The sequence below is a fragment of the Pezoporus occidentalis genome, unplaced genomic scaffold (genome assembly GCF_034315485.1).
Source record: "Pezoporus occidentalis ecotype Australia unplaced genomic scaffold, CSIRO_AGI_Poc_V1 ctg13, whole genome shotgun sequence".
NCBI lineage: Eukaryota > Metazoa > Chordata > Aves > Psittaciformes > Psittacidae > Pezoporus > Pezoporus occidentalis.
In genome coordinates, this window is record NW_026913103.1 from 13,631,715 (window position 1) to 13,653,336 (window position 21,622).

A 21,622-nucleotide genomic window follows, 5' to 3' on the forward strand; every position below is an offset into this window, starting at 1 on the left:
ACAGAGCCATGCTAACACTAGAAAGAGACCCAATGGCCTCAAGTAGGAGGAGGGCCATAGGTCAGCCAGCAGGAATGAATGCAACTCTGCCACTGCTCTGTCTGAAACAAGGGATGTCCTCACAAAAGAGGAGCATCAGCAAACGTAATGACAGATGAAATTCCTTTCTCTCATTGCTGTGGATTTTGTCTGTCATCAGAACATGCTGTTAAAACTGTAATATAAATAGTTTGTCAATATGAATTTCATTGTTTCGTAGCCGCTGGCATGTCCTGATTATGTCCAGCCCTTCTGGGAGGATGAAAGGTGAGGTGTAGTTCTCAAGTGTCATTCGTGGCCCAGGGTGGTGACAGCGAGGGGACTGGGACCTGTGGCCATGCTGCAGTGACACCATGTCCTCAGGAGGCTTGAGCACCCTCTGGAACATGTTTATGCAGGGGAGATTAGAGGTTTGAGTCTGAAGAATTTTTCCACCAGTGAGATTTGCCATTTAAAACCAAGGGAGAGCAGCATGATTGGGCATTAAACGTATACTGTATGGAGCTAAATAGTTGGTTTATGGCATTTGCTGGAGTCAGACATTATTCTGGACTTTTCTGTGGTGCTTTATATCTTGCTTAAACATTATCAAAAGTAAATGGTAGTGTTGCTTCTGGTGACTATGGAGGAACCTCCCAGTATTAAGTCTACAATTAAGCCAGGAGGTGTTCTCTTTATAATACAGGATTTCCTTCAAGTATGCAGGTAAGCAAAGTAGTACAGGCTTGCATTATGCTTTCCAGCTGGCAGCAGTGTCCCACATCGGGTTCCTCGTTAGGCAGAGCTCTTCTCTGACCTCTTCCTTCTCTCAGACTCAAGCCTACCTCCTCCTCCTTTAAATGGTGTCACACTCTGTGCACTTCTTAGGATCATAGAATTATAGAATAGTTAGGGTTGGAAAGGACCTTAAGATCATCAAGTTCCAACCCCCCTGCCATGGGCAGGGACACCTCACACTAAACCATGTCACCCAAGGCTCTGTCCAACCTGGCCTTGAGCACTGCCAGGGATGGAGCATTCACAACCTCCCTGGGCAACCCATTCCGGTGCCTCACCACCCTCACATTGAAAATCTTCTTCCTTATATCCAACATAAACTTCCCCTGTTTAAGTTTTAACCCATTACCCCCTGTCCTATCACTACAGTCACTAATGAAGAGTCCCTTCACAGCATCCCTATAGGCCCCTTCAGATACTGGAAGGCTGCTATGAGGTCTCCACGCAGCCTTCTCTTCTCCAGGCTGAACAGTCCCAACTTTCTCAGCCCGTCTTCATACAGGAGGTGCTTGAACAGGGTCATGTATAAACAGATCAATTTTTATCTCAGTTTTAGCCCATAGAATTAGCTTTAGAAAGGAAGTGTGTGTGTGGGGGGGGGTGTTGCTATTTCGCATTTCTAGGTGTTTGACAAATGTGCCACTTGTTCTCTTGTAACCAGATTAAAAAGTGCAGTGGAATGTAAACATAAGTGGTACTATGCAATGTAATTATGTCAGCAAATGAGCCCTAGAATTGGTTATTATGCTGTACCTGATCTTGGTCCTCGTTTTGCTTATGTGAAAAAGTGTAATCTGTATAAACTTTTTCATAGGAGGAGTAACAAATACTGCACAGTATCAAAACAGGCTCATGGTCTATGATCCCAAGCAGGTGGGTATCTGTGTTGTGTGTGTGTTTTTCTCATATGTTTTGCTTCAGTCAGGTCTCTTAGCAAATAAGTACAATGATTTTCTAAGGCCAAAAATAATGACCATTTGAATTAGTTGATGTTTTAAATCCACTTTGTATGGATATGTGAGTTTAACAGAGTAATAGAGAAACTGACTTCTTATGTTTTTTAAGCCCATAGGCATTAGAAACATCTTATTAAATACAAAAAGTGTGCTTTAAATCCCCTGTATTTATCAGTATTTATTTTGCTTGTTCATTTTTTGTGTAATCCAACAGCCCTGGGCAACATATACTTAAAGTCAATGTCACAAAACTGCTCCTTGTCACTGGCATTTCTGCTTTAAATTTCATATACAGGCTTTTTGTTTTCTGCATACTTTCAGAACTGTGCTACCTGGCCATGACTTATTCTGCTGGCTGCAAGGGTGCCTATCATTTCATTACCCAAGCACCTAAAATATCTTTTAGGGATTATTTCATACATTATGTATGTGTTTTGATTAGGTTAGCATGGCTCAGTAACCATTTCAGAGGGTTAGGGCATGGTTATGCCCTCTTGCTTGTATTAGGAATTAAAAGTCCTAAGCTTGCAATCAGAGTTGCATAGCCTGATTTACACCCACGTGGAAGGAAGGGTATTGACTTTTCTGATTGTAGGATAGGGGCTTTGATTGCTGTATTTGGAACCAGATTGTGCCAAGAGATACTTCTGTGTGGTTCCTACTGCCTTTCTAAATGTACAGGTTCTGAAGCAGAAAGCCGGCAGTGACTCACCTGCCTCTTTCTTTTTGAGGTGCAGTTTTATGCATCGATTATACAAATGCCCATTTGTCCTAAATCCAAGTAGTAATTACAAGCAGCAACCTTACTTTGCTTATGAGCGGGACATATGTTTAGACACTCTCTCTTGTGTATATCTTTGGGTTTGATTTTTTTATGTGCTGACATGAAACTTGCCCCCCAAAATACCAGTGGCAGGGCTGCTTCAGCACGTCATACTGACAGTGACGAGCCTGGCCTGGCGTGTAAAGAGTTACGGAGGAACTGTACACTCGCATTCTTCAAATGAGGTCCGCTCCATGTTTGTACACACAAGCTCTTTTTAAAAATTCTGCTGGCATATTGTTTACGGTGGGTACTGGAAACCATCACATCTGCTTGCATCTCACACAGAATCTCAATAACTCTATCATTCAGCACCAGCGCTTGCTTCGCGCGAGGCCTTTGTGGCGAGTCGATAATGCCTGCCATCTGCCACAGAGCACACAGCTACCTGCCAACAAGCTGGCTGGGGTGACCTCTGCTTCCCCACCACTGATTAGTATTCACACGCCGGCTTATTAGAAATGACCCCACCAGGCCCCTCTGTTTCTTTGCCTTTGCAGTGCTTTGCGGCTCACCTGGCAGGCACTGCAGTGGAGGAAGCTAAAGATATAATCAGGGGATGCAGGCAGGCTTTGCAAAGCAGATGGTGTCTATAGTCTGGTGTTAAGACAGCAGACTACTAATGCAAATATTAATGCCTAATATTCAACTATTAGACATTGAAATGTATAGCTATATATTTCAGAGGTTAAAAGGCAGTAGTATTAGAGGCTCTTGAGTTACTGCAAGCAGTAGCACATGTAACGCAGAGTTTTGTCACAGATTTTAACTTCCTTCACTTAAACCAATTAATCTTGTCCGTTGTCAGGTTGTTTGATTTGGTAAGCATAAGCATAACAGAAGCAATTGTTTTCTTAGGTTTAAAATGCCATGCTTTAATCCCTCTTCTTCTGTGCCTTCCTACCCCTCCCTGAACAGGTATAATTCTTGAATATTGTTAACAAAAAGAAAAATATGCAAAAAGACATTACCTTGTAAGTGCCCACAAATAAAGGGTTAGCATTAAACCAAATACACGAATCATTTGAGAAGATTCTGTAGGAAATTATTTTTCCTGATTGCTTCATTCCCTAAGGATAAGATCAAATAAGCCTCTGAATAACGAAAGGTAGAAGTATCTCCCTTCTCTCATAACAGAGCTAGTTGGTACAGATAATTTTAGCACTGTATACAAAGGAGACATCTAATAGTCTTCCTTAAGGAGGATTTACTGCTGAATTACAAAGAAGGAAAAAAGCTTTGAAACCCGATAAGCTAAACAGAAAAAATACAGAGTAAGAAATACTATTAAACTAGTGAATTTAAATGTGAAAACCATAACCATATGTTGAAAGTCCAGTATGTCTAGTCAGTGTTATAACCAACACACGTTTAACATGTGAACAACACAAGTATATTCACTTGTGATTTCTGGCCAAGGGGAAGGGGAACACCAGCAACATGCTACTATTACTTTACTACTACTATAGGTATGTTTCTGAGTAGTGCTGAGACAAGTTCTTTCTTTTTTCAGAATAAGTGGTTAAGCCGTAGCCCGATGTTGCAGAGGAGAGTGTATCACTCCATGGCTGCTGTCCAAAGGAAGCTTTACGTGTTAGGCGGGAATGATCTTGACTACAACAACGATCGGATCCTGGTTCGGCACATAGACTCCTACAGCATAGATGCTGACCAGTGGACACGCTGCAGCTTCAACATGTTGACAGGTGAGTATTGTACACCAGAAGGGGAAAATCCCTACTATTAAAATAAAACATAATTTCTTGTCCCTTTAAATGCCTTTGGTACGTGGAACTCCACAACTTTGCTGCAATTGCTTCAGATTTAGGGACCATCACTGGCCAACAAGACACTTGATTACTGTTCCAGCATTCAGTGTTCTACAAAACATTTGTTTTACCACTTCATAGACTAAATTTTTAAAAAGGTGTACATAAATTTAATTAAACCATCAAAAAGGGGTTTTAAAAAAAAGATTAAAAAAGATTAAACCATCAAAAATAGTACTACCAGTACTTATTTTTGATTCTTCAGAAGTTTGTCAGCAGCAATAGGTTTAGCTCCCTGTTTGATTGTACACAAGGCAGATGTGTCTCTACCATTATAACATCGGTTTGTAGTGCTTCCTGCTGCCACTGTAGGGCAAAACTTCCATTGAAATCCATTAACCGTCACTTATTTCTGAACGGTACCTTTTTGATGAATTACCTGAAAGGAGGTGTCTTTGTTGGAATTCTGTCAAGTCAGGGTTGAGCTGAGCAGCTCAGTTAGCTACAGCATCTGTGAAGGAAGAACTGTTACAGCAGTAACTTGCAAAGCATTGCAACTCCCTGTCCCTGCCACCCAATCCACCAAATTTCTCTGCCACCTGATCCAGTTCCCAGATGTACTACTACCTTGAATCCCTGGGAGAGACAGGCATGTGACACATTCCCAGAGTAGCTTTGCAGAAAAGGGTGGATTTCTACAAAAGGACAGCATTAATGGTGGGGCCGTTCTCTTGTGCAGCAGAATTGGAGCTCAATTAGTAGCAGTACTGGCTGCTACAGGAGTCCTAGGACTGAGCCTTCCTCACTCTTCATCCTTTTCAGTTTCATGTTGCATAGATTTCTGAGATCTACCACTGAAAAGGATACAAAGGATGTAGGAGCTTAACTAGAAGCTCAGGCTAGCTGGGAACAGCATGTCAGAGCAATGAATGTCTGACAAATAAGACAGTCACCTTATGTCATTTTCCTCCTGGTAGGTTGAAAAGCTGTTCTAGTGGCAACTTCATTCTGTAAGATATTTCATTGGCTTTCTTAATATCTGGGATTTGGAGCAGGGTTGTTTAGTTTCTGAATCTAGTAATCAGAATATTTGATGGACACTGGGGAGAGAGGCATAGATTAAAAAGGAGTTATACACTGTGAAACAGAACAGTTTTTCATATTCCTTTTGCTTTCCAGTTTTTATTTTACATTATTTTTATTATTTAATTTTATTATCTGGAGGTATTGACAGCCTTTGAGAAAGACATCATCTGATTTGCAGCTCCAAAGGCCCTGGCACTGCAGGCACCCTCGTTCTGGAGCTGACCTTATACCACTAAATGCTATGAGATAGATAGTAGCCTCTCCTGATACAACCTGGTGGGTTGTTTGTATAACCTGCACCTTAAGAAGCCATGTAAGCCCTTCTTTGCATCTCTGCAACTGGTGGTAAATGTGCCCATTGCACTGTGTAATGCAGACTTTCTTAACGCTGTATTTATCCTTCAAAACTTCTAAACTTGTTCAGAGACCGTTGCTATGGGGATGAGCTGCACAGCAGCTTCTGCAGTTGTCACCATATTTGTACCTGGAGGAACAGGGGGGTGAACAGGTGTGGGCAGAACGTGAGGAGCGTTCAGCTCTCTCGGCCTGCGTGTCTATCTGGATGTTCATGTGTGATAGTAGCTGAGAGGCAGGTGGGGAGCTTGCCTATCACTTAGGAAATACTCATGTACAAAAACCTGTGTCATTGAGGAGGCAGCAGATGGTCCCCTGCACAGCCTCAGTTTACTGCTTTTCTGGGGTATCTCTCTGGACAGCACCGTACGGGGCTCCTGCGGAGAGCAAAGAACAGACCTCATGCTTCACCTTCACTCTTCCATGTTGTGAATTCTGAAACAGTCAAATTACTGCCAGGTGCATTTGCATCTTATTACAGAACTCCAACATTTGGTGTTAAAAGGGTTAATTAAAAACTGAAAGTGGTTTCTATTTTCCTTTTTTGCTTTAGGTCAAAATGAGTCTGGAGTTGCTGTCCACAATGGTAGAATATATTTAGTTGGTGGCTATTCGATTTGGACAAATGAGCCTTTGGCATGTATCCAGGTGAGTGATTAAGGTTTCTTTTAAAGTCTTTTCCAATAATTTCACAAGGATACATTTTGCACAGAGGTTATTCAAAAAGAAAAATGCATGTGAAATGGAGAGATTAAAGTTGTTTCTCATGCAGCCACTGAACTGCATAAACAGAGAGAGGAAATACTACGGATATTAAAAATTTTCCAGCTGAGCCAATAGATGCAATTCTTCTACTATATTCTAGTAAAATGGGATTGAGGAGTCTCTCCTTTGGCAAGGTTTGGATAAAATAATGGGTATATAGTCTCAGGTTAAACAATCAACTCCAAAAGTAAAAGGGTTGCAAAAATGAATGATGGAGCACAGGCTAACAATTTTTTCAGCACATCTTATGTTTTCATTTCTTCTCCTCTCCAAGTTGCCTTTCTGAAGAGCAGCCAGAGTTAACAAGTTGTTCTTTGTCAAAGTTCAGTCAGCCTGCAACCTGCCCTAGCGCTTACTGCTTCAAAGCTTGAATGGAAGTTTTTTGATCCCTGCGGTAGGCAATAGGTTATCCAACAAACTCTTCTGCTATCTCATCTTGTATAAGAGCAGCTTGCCTGCAGATCCATGGCTTTCAGGTATTCCTGTACAGAAATTGGGAATTCTTATCTTCCTGAGTGCTTGAGTGAAACAAATCTGCACCACAGCCATCGCTTTGTGACCAGCTGAGCAGTTACAGACAGAAACTTGTGTTTACATCTCAGCTTCTGCACTTTTGCTGATAAACAAAATTTTTATTAGCTTCCAACTTTTTGGATTTTAGGATTTCACCTCCAAACTGTCCCATAAGACTACAAGTTAGACTTAGCATAAAAGGCAGTGTATTAGAATGTTGAGCTGCTGGTCTTATAATAAACACTTATTAGCATATGTTTGTAAAGAATAGATAAGCAGTTAAAACCATGTTCTGGTCATAGTGTAATTGTGTCTTACAAAGTTGTTGGATACCATACCTAATAATTGTCATTAGAAAAAGTCATTCAGTCTGTCTCAGGATACCATTAGCTGACATACAGTGCTTCAGATGGAGTAATAACACAATATCAAGGTGGTGGCTGTACTCCACCAACATGCTCTTTTATAATCAGCAGGTACTTTGTTGTATTGCACCTGGGTTTAAATACTGCTTAGTGACAAGTGCAAATGGTCCTGGGATCTTGCTTTCTTAAATGGACATTTGTCCACATCCCCAAACCGGTCATGAACTTGGCAGCCTGCCGAGACAATTCATGTATTAAAGGGAAGAGAAGTATAATGAGTGCTTTGGCAGAGCTGTGTGCGCTGTCCCTTCTCAGTTGTTGGCAGTGTGCCTGGCTTTAACCAGCAAAACTAACCCTTTTATCTTCGAATACAGCAAAATGAGGTTGCATTCTTTGGAAGAAAAAAAAATCCACTTTTTCCACACATCTTCATTTTCTTTCTGTCATTTATTTGGCCTTTCCAACTTTCACAGAGCTCCCTTGCTCACTATATACCCCCAAGCTGACAAATGATTCATGCCCTGTGAAACAGTAGCACCTTTGCAGAGTACCTTACTTGCATGGCTGCGCTTCCTGCTGCCAGGAAGCAGGATCCAATGATGTCACTTGTCTTCTACTGAGCGCCTGGACTAGCATTAAGATTTGGGTGATGAGGACACCAATACATCACCAGATCCATAAATACAATCTAAAAATGAGCTGAAACTACCTTTCTGTTAGGGTGTGTGCACGTGTGGTGTGTGCCAGCAAAATTTGTTTCATCTTTCTTCTGTGATTCCTGAAATATTTTGTATGCTTTGACCTGTAGGTGCTGGATGTTAGCAAGGAAGGAAAGGAAGAAGTATTCTATGGGCCTACACTCCCCTTCGCTTCCAATGGAATAGCAGCATGCTTTCTTCCAGCTCCTTATTTCACATGCCCCAACCTTCAGACTTTGCAAGTGCCTCACCACAGGATCGGAGCAATGTGAGACAAGGAATGTGCACTTCATAAAATCAGAAGTGGAGGGGAGGGAAAATCAAACCCTGTGTATAGAAGGGTTTCTCTGCATCAGAAGAATCAATCCACACGGGCTGCTGCTTTACCTTCACACATTTGTCTTAAAGTCGGATAACAGTAGGCAAGAAGGAAGATACAAAAACTGTCTGCAGTTTCTCTCCTTTGCCTCAGGTGTAGAAGCATTTACATGAGAGTATTGGGCATTTCTGCTGATGACTACTTGCTACCTGTCTCTACTTCATTTCCTTATGCAACTTCATAAGGCATTGTGAATACTCACAGCTCCTCCTGGGCTGCTCTTCTTTGGAGTCTGCACGCTCAGTTGTTCACTAATGGCACTTTCAAAGCTGATATAAAGCTCTGTTTATGTTGACAAAGATGATACAATACTGTGGTAATTATGCAACTTACTCGATACCTTTGGCAAAAAGAATAACAGATGTATTGACTTCCAATTCCAAACGCCATCGTTTACAGTTTCTCATTTAATAATACTTCATTTGACATTTAAATACTGCGAAGCAGATTAAAACAAAAATAAAAACCAAAATAGCTCTGTAGTAACTAAGGAACAGATAAAAATTGTCTTAGCTGAAAGACAAAGAGACACTGAAGCTTTTGGTTGAACCAAGTGTCAACCGAATGCGTTTGTTTGAGAATCTAAAGATCATTTGTGATGTCATTTACCAAGGTCTGCTATCAAATAAATGTTACCTTCTGTCATATGATCAATTTCTCCTGACAGCTGCAGTCTTTTAATGGTGGAGAACAGCCTCTTTACTGTATAATTAAAATGTGCCATTTACTTAATATTTTTAATATCCAGTTTGCAAGGGGTCACCACATTTACAATTATCAACGAACAGTCTCATTTTGTCCAACATATGGTCCCACAAATCACTGGTCTCCAGAGGCTAAACAGGTGTAGAACAATGTCAATATTTATTTATTTATTCTTTCAGTTTATATAGTGTGTCTCTGTTCCCTACTCCAGACATATGCCAGTTCACAATAAATACTCCAACCTGCTATATTTTGGCTTTGCTTGGCTACTGCAGCCCCTGTCTCTTGTTTCTGTGTTTTATTTACATATCTAGCAACTTTGATGTTTGTAAATATTAACTAAGCATGTAATTAAATCTCTATTTATGATTTATGGGTACTATGCACTTCTCTGCTTTATCTACTGATCCATTCCCTGCCACCGTGCTGCCTGAGCAAACCTATGAAATTCCTACAGACGCTCATGCAGATGCCATGTGCAGAATATGCTGCAGCAGTAGCCTGCACTTGCTGGACAGGAACAGGTTTGACTTTGCCCAGTGAGCAATGTTTTCAAATCAGATGCAGCTTTTAAGGGGCTGGTTAGTGATACAGGGAGGTGAACTTTATCACCATTTCTGCCTCCAGCTGGGCAGTGTACATGCAGAACATCACCTTTCCCAGTCATTTTCAGGTTAGAAAGTTCTGTGGGGTTTTGTGGCTGAGCTTTCTCTCAGTACATGGAGTGGAGCTGCAGCTCCACAGTGTTTGCCTGGCACACTGAGTGCTAACAGCATCTCCCTTCTGCCTACATCCAGGCAGTACTTCTCTCTGACTCCGTGGGAGCTGTTTAGAGTGTACCTCAGGACATTATGTTTGTCTTAGCTTCTTTGGTCTCCTGGACATCAGCATGCAAGGGCCAGCCCTCCTAGAGCTCAAAACTGCCTTGTGCCCTGTGTGGGCTTCAGGGCCCAAGTGTAGCAAGTATTCAAAGCTCTACCGATGTGTGACTTGCAGGGACACAAACATACCTCATTTTCAAGAGAAGAGTGACTAAAATAATCAAAAGATGTGTGTAGAGGTCCTTGGGGCTTTGAGCCTCCTCCTGGACGTAGCACATAAGGTAAGTGATGAGCTTTCACTCCAGTGCAGACCTCATATGCACTTCTTATTTTGCAGGTGGTGGGAGAATTATTTCTCAGCCTTTGCAAAGCCAAGCGCACTTCCAGACAATAGTGCAAAGTATGTTTTGTATTTCTCATCTTAGCCTCATAGCTTACCACAGCTGTAGCTATGGGATAATTTCTAAAGTGCTCCTTCTGAGGAGCAAGTGGAGAGATTCTGATGGACCTGGCTGACTACTGAGTGGCAGCAGCAAACTTTAACAGAGGCCTGGGTTTGAGAAGTGGAGGGGCAGATTCCTAGTGCATAGCAGCATGTGCCTCAGTACAAGGACTGAAAGGCAGGAGTGTATGGCAAGAAAGTTATTTATCATGTTTGTCCTGCCCTTTAGATGCTTTTAGTGTTCCAGTTATTACCCCCAATTGTCTGTACTGGTGAACAGCAGTTTTAAACAGCTGTGCAATTGCATTAAATTACTTAAGGGTACCACAGCCACAGAGCCTCGGGACAACACATATGCTCCTATTGGTGTCAGGATTCTGCTCTGGCTCTTAATCATCAGAGAGGTCTTTCACAGCAACCTCTTAGCCCATAAGTTTTTGGGTCTTTCTGCTTTTGCTGCAGGACCTACAGGACAGATGGGTTGCTTTGCTGCACCTGAAGCCAGAAAATGCCACATAGCCCTTGCCAGGCAAGCACAAACCGGTTAGTTATTGCCCGGTAATAAGAGAGACCAGTGTTGTGTGAGCAGAGCACACTGGTGCCAGCAGAGGCTCTGTTCTGGCTGCGGTGGGGGAGCAGGGCTAGCAGGAGTCCTCCAGGCAATGGCTTCCACAGAGCCTTAAAACTGCCCACATTATTTGCATGCTTGATGGTCCCATTACTGGAGCCTGATCAGCACAGCATGAGAGCAGCTGCAAACACAAGTCAGTCGCAAGGTAACAGCGCAGATTGCAACTGGTGAGAACTCGCTAGTGCTCCAGGAAAGAGGTATCCTAAGACGTGAATAACGCAACAGCAGGTACTAACTATGGCGTTTGGGGGCCAGTGCAGTTCTGTGCTCTGGATTTCTTATATTTACAGATTAAAGCTACTTATACCTGCAAGTTGGCTTTTGGGCCACAAAGTCTTGAGAGCTGTGCTGTGAGCTCCTGTTTTGGGCTATTTCCAGAAAGAGTGGTATTTTATCCCTTATATAGCATACTTCACCTTTAAGTCCTAAGATGTGTTATCAGCTCCTTTCAGCTATAAATGACCACAATGGCAATCAGCTGCTTTGTGCATTTTATCCAAAAAGGACACAATTGCCAGAAGCAGCAGCACTGACAGCCTCTTCTGCCCCTTTCGTCTCTATTGAGCAATTCACACCCAAATGCTGACCAAAGAAATACTTTTTATGTGTTATGAGCCAGTGTGCTTCTGCACGCTAGTGGTTTTGTAATCCTTGCATTTCCAGGGGAGGTGTATGTTTGTCTTAGCTTTCAGGGAAACTACCTGGCTCTCAGAAGAGTTCAAACTTTTGTAACTCTTTTTCCTCTAAGTAAGTTTTGCCTTCTCCGGTTACCCTCCCCAAAACCTGTACAGACATTTAGTACATCAGTTGCAGAATCATGGAGAAATAGATAATTGAATATTCACACATGCAGAAACAACACAGGCAGAATGTGGAACAATGTGGAAACAAGCGTGAAAAGAGGCGGCATCTGTTTATTGAAAATTAGAATGTGGAATATAGGCAAGGTTAAAACACTTCCTCTGCAGGCAGAGCTTGTAGAGGAGGAAGACTTTGCAGGAAGTTTAGCACATAGACTATATAAAGGGTTTACTTATCCAGTTTTATTTTTGCAAAATGGGCTGCTATTTTCTCTTTCCCAAGGATGCATCTTAAAGGGATAAAAACTGTCCACATGAAGAATGGTTTTCCAATGGAGATGATTATAGATAGCTGTTCCACAGTAATGCCAGAATTAAAATGCTTAAAATGTTAACTCTTTCTTACTGTGGATAGATTAGGTGATGTTGCAGTGCTTCCAAATACTGAAGAACAGAGTATGTTTAGCAATACCCTCAATCCATGTAAGTATGGCCAAGTGAAGGCCATGCTGATTTTTCTACCTGTGCTCAGACAGGTCATGCCCTTTCTAAAATGAATAATGAATTTAGCAAACTTACATTTTTAATGCTGGTTTGGGTGGTGGTGTACGGGCAGGAGAGAGGAGCCAAGGCAGTGTCTGATGGACTGAAAAATGCAGGGAATGTGCTTGTGAGGTGGAATTACTCTGCTGGCATTTCCCAAGGCCTGCAATGATACCCCAGATCTATGATTACAGGATCTGGGGTTTTAATTTTAATGATTTCTTTTTGTGCTATACATACCTCCACATTTCATACATGAAGTCTACAAAAGGTTTACCATTTTAAAGCTGCTGAAGTAGACAAAAGCCATATCCTAGTCATTCATCACAAAACAAGCTTAATTATGCTAGGACATTTTGACACTGCATCAGATTTTTAATCTTCACCATCATTTTATAACCATTGCTAACAGATGGGCTGATTACACTGAATTTGAGGTTGAAGTAATAGTTAAAAATTATAAAATATGATTACAGTAGAAATACCCATGCATACATAATTTTCAAAAGCTACTGAAAGGAGGAAAACCGGAGTGCAATAAAACCTCTTTTCTGTTTCCTGAGGGAAATACACTGCTTTTAGGTGGACAGTTATCAGAGTTCCTTAAATGACTATAAGTAGCATATGCTATTGGCAGCTCCTCTTCTGTGCAATTACAACAGATATGCAGAACCTTATTCTTTCCATAGGTCTGCTCCTCTATTCCAGCATAAAAGGCATAATTTTTTCTATCTCAGAAGCTTTTTTATTGAAACATACCTCCCTCCCCCCCCCTTTTTTTTTTTGTCATTGCAAATGAAAGCAAGGAGTAATTTAAATTACCATGTTCCTGCTCTTTAATAAGAAATGGGAAATTCTTATAAAATAGAGGGGCAGCTCTACAGGACTAATGGAAGTTGCATGTGAATGTTGAACAGAAGGTGTCTTTTTTTCAGTCATCATTTTAAGGTTACTAAAGGAAAGATAAGCCAGACTTCCCTCACCCTGCTATTGCTCCTGATGCACTGGACATCTGTTTCACATCCCAAGGATGATAACGGGCGCCAGAGGTGAGCATTATCCTGAATTCTGGAATAAGGACAATATAAAAATGAAATACTTTTTACTCAGCTTTTACTTCTATGTATTGCAAAAAGGAAAGGGCAGAGTAGTCCTCTTACACCCTGGAACAGTCCCCTGGCCGGTGCCATCAGCACAGACAAATGCTGACAAAGCTCAGGCCTGCCTGGTGCACTTTAAACAGGTCTCCTGTCAACATTATTAATGTTTCTAAATGAAAGGAGGTGTCGTGGTTTAAACCCAGTCAGGTAATTCGTTCGCTCACTTCCCCCCCTTTTCTTGCCCTCCCCCTGCTCTCGGAGGGACGGAGAGGAGAATCGAAAAGAATGCAACTCCCACGGGTTGAGATAAGAACAGTTTAGTAACTAAGGTATAACACAAATCACTACTGCTACCACCAATGATAATAATGATACAGGAAATAACAAGGGAAGAGAATACATCATCTCACCACCAGCCGACCGATAACTCGCCCCCCCAGCCCGACCAAGCTCTGACCGATACCTCCTCCAACCCTGCAGTCCCCCAGCCCTTCCGGCTAACTCCCAGTTACCTCCTCGGCATGACGTGCTGTGGTATGGAATACCTCTTTGGTCAGTTTGGGTCAGGTGTCCTGTCTCTGCTTCCTCCCGGCTTCCCCTCCTCCCTGGCAGAGCATGAGGCTCACAAAGTCCTTGGCCAAACCAAAACATCGCTTGTTATCAGCTCCGTTCCCGAGCTGAAAGTCAAAACATTGCACTGCACCAGCTACCAAGAAGGGGAAAAATGACTGCTACTGCTGAACCCAGGACATTATCCACCCCTTATTCCATACCATTCACGTCATGCTCAGATCCCACATTTTCAATATACCATCACTCTTATCTCAGTGAACTCTTATCTTAGTGCATGGACCAGTCCCTATAAAGCTGCTGAGTCCATCTGGTCCATGATGTCAGGCTCCATCTCTTGTAACAGTCTTCCAGAGCAGGAGAGACTGTGTGCAGTGTTCACACTTGTGAATAACCTGGGCAATAGTGTCCATTGCTAAGTCCACCCCTCGATCATGAGTCCATCTCTATGTTGCATCTCTGCTCTGATGGCCTGAAGTGCCATGGGCCCACCAGGCTTAAAATAATTCACTGTCCCCTTCAGCAGTTTCTGCAGCTTGTTGCTGGGGACTCCACACAGCTGCCTTCCATCTCCGACGCTTCCAAAGCACTGGAGGGGCCCAGTGGACTAGATACTTGCCCATACTGTCCCACACACCCTGACACTCCTGGCTGTCCAGCTTTGGGGAAAACCTCTCGGTCCCCCTATATTGTCGTCTAACCCCAGACAAGACCCAAACCTGACTCTGCTTAACTTTTGAGATCAGACAAAATGGTGGTGGGTAGAACACAGTCTGTGTGTGTGCCAACATGCTGATCCCCATCACAATCAGCAGGCAGGTCCCAAGGACACCCAAAGGCCATTCAAAACCTTCAGAACTCTCACACGATGCTGCTGTACTTGTCACCGGGGCTGGTGCAGCTGCTGTGCTTGCCGGCTCTCCCACCGCCAGCTTCTCTTTTCCCGAGTCCAGCTCTTCCTCCTCTGCCTTGCTGGGAAATGCTGCGTGGTCTCCTGCATCCTCCTGGGGCTCGGCGGGCGGCTTCCGGGAAACGCTCTCGGCCGTCGCGGGGCGGGGGTCCTCCGCGGGGCTCGGCTCCTCCGCGGGGCTCGGCTCCTCCGCCGCCTTCTCCCGCTGCTCGGCAGCCCCTTCTTTCTGCTCCTCGACCGCCCCGACCTCCTCCACCGGCAGCCGTCCCCTCGCAGCCTCCGGCCCCGCTCCCGCCGCCGCTTGGTCGCCGGGGCCGCTTTCCCGGGCCCGTTCGGCTGCCGCCGGCTCCCGGGGCCGCTCCCCCTCAGCTCCCCGCAGCCTCACGAAGATGGAGAGTAGGGTGAGGGCCAGGACGGTGAAGAGCAGCCGGACGGCCAGGTACAAGTCCACGGCCACGTCCGTCCCCCCCTGCTGCTGGAGCCCGCCCGTATTACAAGCCATTGCCATAAAGCACAGTGAGACAAGAACCTTAGCCCAGGCCCCATACTTGATAAACACTATCACAGCAAATACCGGCTCTACGTAAGTTACAACATTCTGAAGCTGTGAGATCAAGCGAAACAACTCTGAGAGCCAATAAATCAGCATTGTGACGAGTGACTATTAATCCAGTCAGATCTGTCGTTATCTCAACCCTTCGTGCCCCACGTTGGGCGCCAAAAAGAACTGTCGTGGTTTAAACCCAGTCAGGTAATTCGTTCGCTCACTTCCCCCCCTTTTCTTGCCCTCCCCCTGCTCTCGGAGGGACGGAGAGGAGAATCGAAAAGAATGCAACTCCCACGGGTTGAGATAAGAACAGTTTAGTAACTAAGGTATAACACAAATCACTACTGCTACCACCAATGATAATAATGATACAGGAAATAACAAGGGAAGAGAATACATCATCTCACCACCAGCCGACCGATAACTCGCCCCCCCAGCCCGACCAAGCTCTGACCGATACCTCCTCCAACCCTGCAGTCCCCCAGCCCTTCCGGCTAACTCCCAGTTACCTCCTCGGCATGACGTGCTGTGGTATGGAATACCTCTTTGGTCAGTTTGGGTCAGGTGTCCTGTCTCTGCTTCCTCCCGGCTTCCCCTCCTCCCTGGCAGAGCATGAGGCTCACAAAGTCCTTGGCCAAACCAAAACATCGCTTGTTATCAGCTCCGTTCCCGAGCTGAAAGTCAAAACATTGCACTGCACCAGCTACCAAGAAGGGGAAAAATGACTGCTACTGCTGAACCCAGGACAGGAGGTAATGGGCACAGACCATGCACCAGGCTTGAGGGAAGAAAAAGCTTAATGAAATGTAATAACTTGTTAAAACTCCATTGATGTACAGTGATCCTGTAGTTAATTAATGTTCAGAATGGCTTAATGCCACCAATTCTTTGTTTATAAGAAGGGGAGCAGGGCTAAGCCCAGGTGTACGTGTTGAGGTTTCTCTCGATTTCATCAGGTAATTTGTTTTCAGGATCTTTTCACCTTCAATTACAGCAGTTATAACTGCAGTAAACGTCTGACCTGGCAAATATCCCTCTATTGTTGTAAAATTGTAATGCAGATGCTGGGTGAAAGAAGGGAATGCATGTGCCTTCCCAAGACGTTATGCAGGCTGAGTTGCTTGCAAGAGTCTCTGATCCCTAACAAATGCACAGTCCTCACCCATTTGCTGCAAGCCCCTGCAGTAAGGGTTGGTGTGCCCCTGGAATCACAGCCATCACAAGCAAAGAGGAACACCGCTGCTGCTCAGGGGCGGTGACATCCCAACAGCAGTTTCTGTTGTCTTCACTGCAGTCAGTAACAGAGCTCATATTAATAACCAGTCTTAGTAGTTATGGAGTAAAGCTTAGTACACATTTCCAGGAAAGTGATCTAGGGACATACCTTCCTCATCTTTTGGAAATCATCACAGATCTGAGGCATGATCCTTTTCCTGTAATTGACAATCTCGTCCCAGACTCATGGAAGCTTTGCTTAACAGCTTTGCTGTGATACTCACCTCGGTAAAGTGGCAAACAGGCAACTCATCTATATTACTTAGGGCAGAGCAGATCATCCTGCAAATGGGTCGGCAGAGAAAGCCATCTGCCCAGCACTAGTGGAAGCTTTTGGTAACTCATGGCCTCTTGCTTCTGAGATACAAAGGTGCCCAAACCCATAAACCAGTCAAGGCAGTGACACAACTTCACTGTGTGGTCTGCCGAAAATTTCTGTCCTGATGCTCCCTGGATTTCTCCCTATACAACCTTGAAAGCAGATGTCTGAAACTGCCAATCCCCACACCCACTGTGCAGAGGTGACTATCTCTCAGTGAGCCTCCGAGATGGGTATATGACTTCCTGGCAATACCAGAGCCATCTCACGATTCTGGTTCAATGTTAAAATGCCTACAATCCACCTATACACACACCGTCAGGAAAACGACTCTGAAACAGAGAGTATTAAGTAAGTTTAACATCAGGGAATTGCTCAAACTTCTTGCTGGCTGCTGTCCAAAGTCACTGCACACTTAACTATCTGCTGAATAACCCCTAACGTGATGCTTTCAGCTGCCCAGGAGCCAAGTTTCATGCCACCATGCTGTTGATACCTGAGAGAATTAACAGCAGAGTTGCTTCTTTCAGACGTCTCCTGGTCTGCCTACAGGGTCCTGTACAATGTCCTGTGCCGAGTATCACAGTACACCCCACAATATCAGCCTTGTCTTATAAACACCTATTAAACACATCATTAAATATTCTGTTATAATATCTGCTCTATCTGTTAAAAGTCACAAGTTTTACTTTCGGGAAGTAATACTAAAGTCAGGCATCTGTTCTGTATTCTACAGTGCAGTGGGACTCGAATTTTGAGGACATCTCTCTGTATTAATCTTTCTTGCAGAGGTTTTTATTTTTTTAATTTACTTTTTTCTTTTAAAAAAAAAAAGCATCTTTTTAGAAGCACAATCCTCCTGAGATGAAAAAAACTCCTCCCAGGTACAGCAGCTCACAAGCAGCTACAATGCAAGTTCAGTAAGTCACTTTCATAATGAAAAGAACGTCCATGTTCTGCACTATTAAGTAGCCTAAGGAGGCTTTTAGTTACTGCATTATCTGAAGTAACAATAGCCAATTTAGGCGAAAAGATTATCTAGTTCAACTTGATAAGATTACTGTACCGAAAGAGAAGCCGCAGAGAATTTTTTGTGGAGCTATTAAGACACAAAAAGAATCTTTACTTGCCATTAATATTGTAAAGTTGAAATTTGAGTTACTAAAAACACCAGGCAGCCTGCTCACCAGTTGTTGCACTTTAAGGGCAAACTTACCATTCCCAAAGTCCAGTAAGTAGTTTCAGAAATACAGGTTATTGAACAGAAGTGAAAAACCCAAATACCACAGCCATTAATGAAAGTTTCCTGAGAACTTCAAGGGGAAAAACACCATATGTTACAGGGCTAGAGCTGTCCCAAAAGATAATCCATAACACAGAAAATATCTGAAAGATGCAACTTTCCAGGCAAACAGGAATCATTACAAGCTTACAATCAAATGGAATAAATTTCCCAAATGAGTTGTTTTCTTTGGACGTCTGTCCTCGATTCTTTTTTCTCACACCACTTACTTAGGGTAGGTGTAAGTTAAATGGATAACTAGCAATGTCATGACTAATAAAAAGATTGTGGGATCACTAGAAATTATAAGTTTAAGAACACAGTATTGAAGAGGAAGAGAACGGGAAATCTGAACCTACCTTTTCTTACATTAACCCACACGGACAACAGAAGAGATTTTACACTGGAATCTGAAAGACTTTAATGTTTTAATACAGGTGGAAGCATAAGACAGCTATATACATTTTGTGCAACATATACACAAGCCTTCTCTTAACAAACAACAGCTCTATCATACTGGTGCAACTCCAGGTGAATGTACTGCATTCCACAAGTTCAGTACTAGAGACCACTGTTGTTTCTCATTCTACTAAAATAATAAATTAGAAATTACAAATTTATGATTTCTTTAAGAACATACTGAATCAGATTTTCAAAAGTACAGTTTCAAGAGGGTCAGGTCACACTCAATGTGAATTGAGTTGTGAAAATACTTTGATTCTCATGTGTTGCAATACAGGCTCTGCTTATATAGACATTTTAACATGTAATAAATTTCCTGTATCTTTCAATTACCACTCAATAGTATATTGAGAGTTCCTCTTCAGATGCATGACAACATTCAAATAACACTAAAATTATGAAAATTAATACATAACCTGGGAGGGAAAACCAACAGAATTGATAAATATGTTGCCATTGTAACGATAAAGGACTTGGCTAGTGTGTCATAGAGTGTAGTTTTAGGTATTGACAGCGTCAGAACGTTGAAGAGGAAAGGATTAGTCACCAGCACACTGCTAACTTGTATCATCATCTAGTTTTTGTATCTCATTTTGTCCAGCCTCTGTGAGGTAAGATAAGAGTCTCTTATAGGCTTCTCTGTTGAAAAAAAAAAAAAAGAAACCAAAAGAAGGCAACATGTTATTTAAAGAATCTCGCACATCCTAGGAGTAAAAGCACATAACTCACAAAGGCATTATTTACATACTGGGATATTAAAACACAGTAACCCCCCCCCCCCCCCCCCCCCCCCCCCCCCCCCATCTGTTCAACTACTTGTTTTGCTGTAAATTTTCAGCATTACCAGGTGGGAATAAGAGTAAGGCTTGCATTGTTTATGGCTAGAAGTGTAGTGAAGATGCTCAGAAGTCTACTTGCTTTGCAAACTGCTGTGAAATAGAACTTTTTTATTTTAGAACATTGAGTTTGCAAATAAGTCCTAGATGAGATGATTAGCATTTAGACTTCATCACATTTGCTATTTAACTTCTGTATGAGAAATAGCTCTGTGACTGATGCTACCGCGCAGTGATGTGAGCTGCTGGCATTAGGGCCGCAGACTGGCACTGGCACGGATTTAGATCATCCTTCCCAACAAAGGGCAAGGACTATTTTAAGATAAGCCTGGAATTCAGAAAGGGACTGTCGCTCAAGTAGATTTTCCAGAAGAGTGCACATGTATTGACAAGGCTTTTCACCTTCAGTTCATTCTAATACTCTCCAACCTAGACAATATAATTATTGTTATAGTACTACCTCTGCCATTTAGGTCTATTCTAATTATCTATCTATGGCATGAAACATTAACTTGAGCAAACAAAACTGTAGTTTTCATACTAGCTCCTTGCAGTAATAACACTGGACATCACTGCTATAAGCAACTAATACAACTTCTGAACTTTTTTTCTTTCATATATACACACACACACACATATATATATAAATGCAGGTAGTATGAAAATCCTGCACATAATGGTACTGTAGTTTGACCTTGGGTGAATTCCCTTAAATAACAGCAAACGTATTTCTTGGTGGAGGATAATAAAAAGTGAATAATGTGGTTACAACTGATTTAAATATATTTTTCATTAAATGGAAAACCCTGTGACTACCCTTTACTGTCTCATGAGTTGCATTCTTGCACAACTCTGTCTTTTGGGATTTGTATAACCTGGGCCCTGCCAACATACACCTCAAAACTTCTCCAGCCTGACGTGGGACTAGGATCTACCCTTTGAGAAGTCCCAGTGTGTGCATCACCTCATGTGCCATTTCCTCCTAATGCTACGCGGATTCACAAGTCAAATAGTCCTGTCCTAAGTTCTAGGAAGGCAAACAGAGGAAGTGTGAGCCTGCTGTGCCAGTTGGTGAGAGAAGGCCAGCCTTTCCTGGATGCCCACAATTCTTTTATGTTTGTAGTATGACAGAACTCTTGAAATCAAGCTATGCATATTTCTTTTCCAAACATCTCAGATCCTACCTGATTATACTGCAATTTTACATAAGAACCATAAAGTTCTCCAAAACAGGGACTGAAAGGAAAATTCCTTGGGGCAGGAATTCTTTTTTAGTCTGCTTTGCAACACACAGTACAGTAAGCAGTGGCAACCTGGCTTCCCATAAATTCTACTGGTCTTGTATCAGAACATCACTGAAAATACTTAGCATACAGATGGCTTAAAATCATGAAAGGCCTGAGTGAAGGGAGATCTCTGGCTAAATACACTTGAAAATCATTTTGGAGTATCTGTGCAGCTGTCTAACACTGCTTTCTTTCAAGAGAATAAACCTCTGCTGCTCATTGTCAAAGAACAATAACAAAAATCAAACCTCTGTGCAGTATTTCTTCCAAGACCTTGTTTGTGCTCTGAATCCTTCAGAGACTGTGTGATTGTGGGAGTCAGGCTGGTAACTAATGTCTGATCCAAGACTGCCACTGTTTCTAGTATGCTGAAAACCCGGTGATCATACACAGCAGTATAGTCCTGGATAAACTGCCTGAGGGGGACACAGAGGCATTTAATGCGAGGTCAAAACGAGATGCAGAGAACATGCCAAGAACAACTGAAGACTTTAATCAGAACAAGCAATCTGGCTGTGTGGCAATTTTCATATTGTTACACTGAAATACTCTACATGGAATACTTTCTT

General features: G+C 42.8%; 2 protein-coding genes and 1 long non-coding RNA gene across 10 annotated transcripts in view; 2 read left to right on the forward strand and 1 right to left on the reverse strand.

Annotated features, from left to right (window-relative positions):
- Window positions 1-9,598, forward strand: part of KLHL32 (kelch like family member 32) — a 122,497-nt gene extending 112,899 nt beyond the window's left edge. For 4 of the 5 annotated variants that reach the window (XM_062608431.1, XM_062608435.1, XM_062608433.1 and 1 more), the window contains 4 exons: window positions 1,631-1,689; window positions 4,109-4,301; window positions 6,358-6,452; window positions 8,256-9,598. In XM_062608431.1, the coding sequence (XP_062464415.1) occupies window positions 1,631-1,689; window positions 4,109-4,301; window positions 6,358-6,452; window positions 8,256-8,417 (509 nt within the window). In that variant the 3' untranslated portion in view covers window positions 8,418-9,598. Of the gene's footprint in view, window positions 1-1,630; window positions 1,690-4,108; window positions 4,302-6,357; window positions 6,453-8,255 lie in introns of those variants that run through there. The other variant, XM_062608436.1, reaches the window with a different exon arrangement.
- Window positions 9,599-13,229: 3,631 nt separating this feature from the next.
- Window positions 13,230-19,232, forward strand: LOC134158477 (uncharacterized). The gene is made up of 2 exons (XR_009962785.1): window positions 13,230-13,749; window positions 16,346-19,232. It is a non-coding gene; the product is annotated as an uncharacterized LOC134158477 (long non-coding RNA).
- Window positions 18,866-21,622, reverse strand: part of MMS22L (MMS22 like, DNA repair protein) — a 92,244-nt gene continuing 89,487 nt past the window's right edge. For 2 of the 4 annotated variants that reach the window (XM_062608439.1, XM_062608438.1), the window contains exons 24-26: window positions 21,302-21,469; window positions 19,494-19,570; window positions 18,866-19,058 (exon numbers count right to left, since the gene is read on the reverse strand). In XM_062608439.1, coding sequence (XP_062464423.1) covers window positions 19,051-19,058; window positions 19,494-19,570; window positions 21,302-21,469 — 253 coding nt within the window. In that variant the 3' untranslated portion in view covers window positions 18,866-19,050. Of the gene's footprint in view, window positions 19,571-21,301; window positions 21,470-21,622 lie in introns of all 4 variants that reach the window. The other 2 variants (XM_062608441.1, XM_062608440.1) reach the window with 2 other exon arrangements.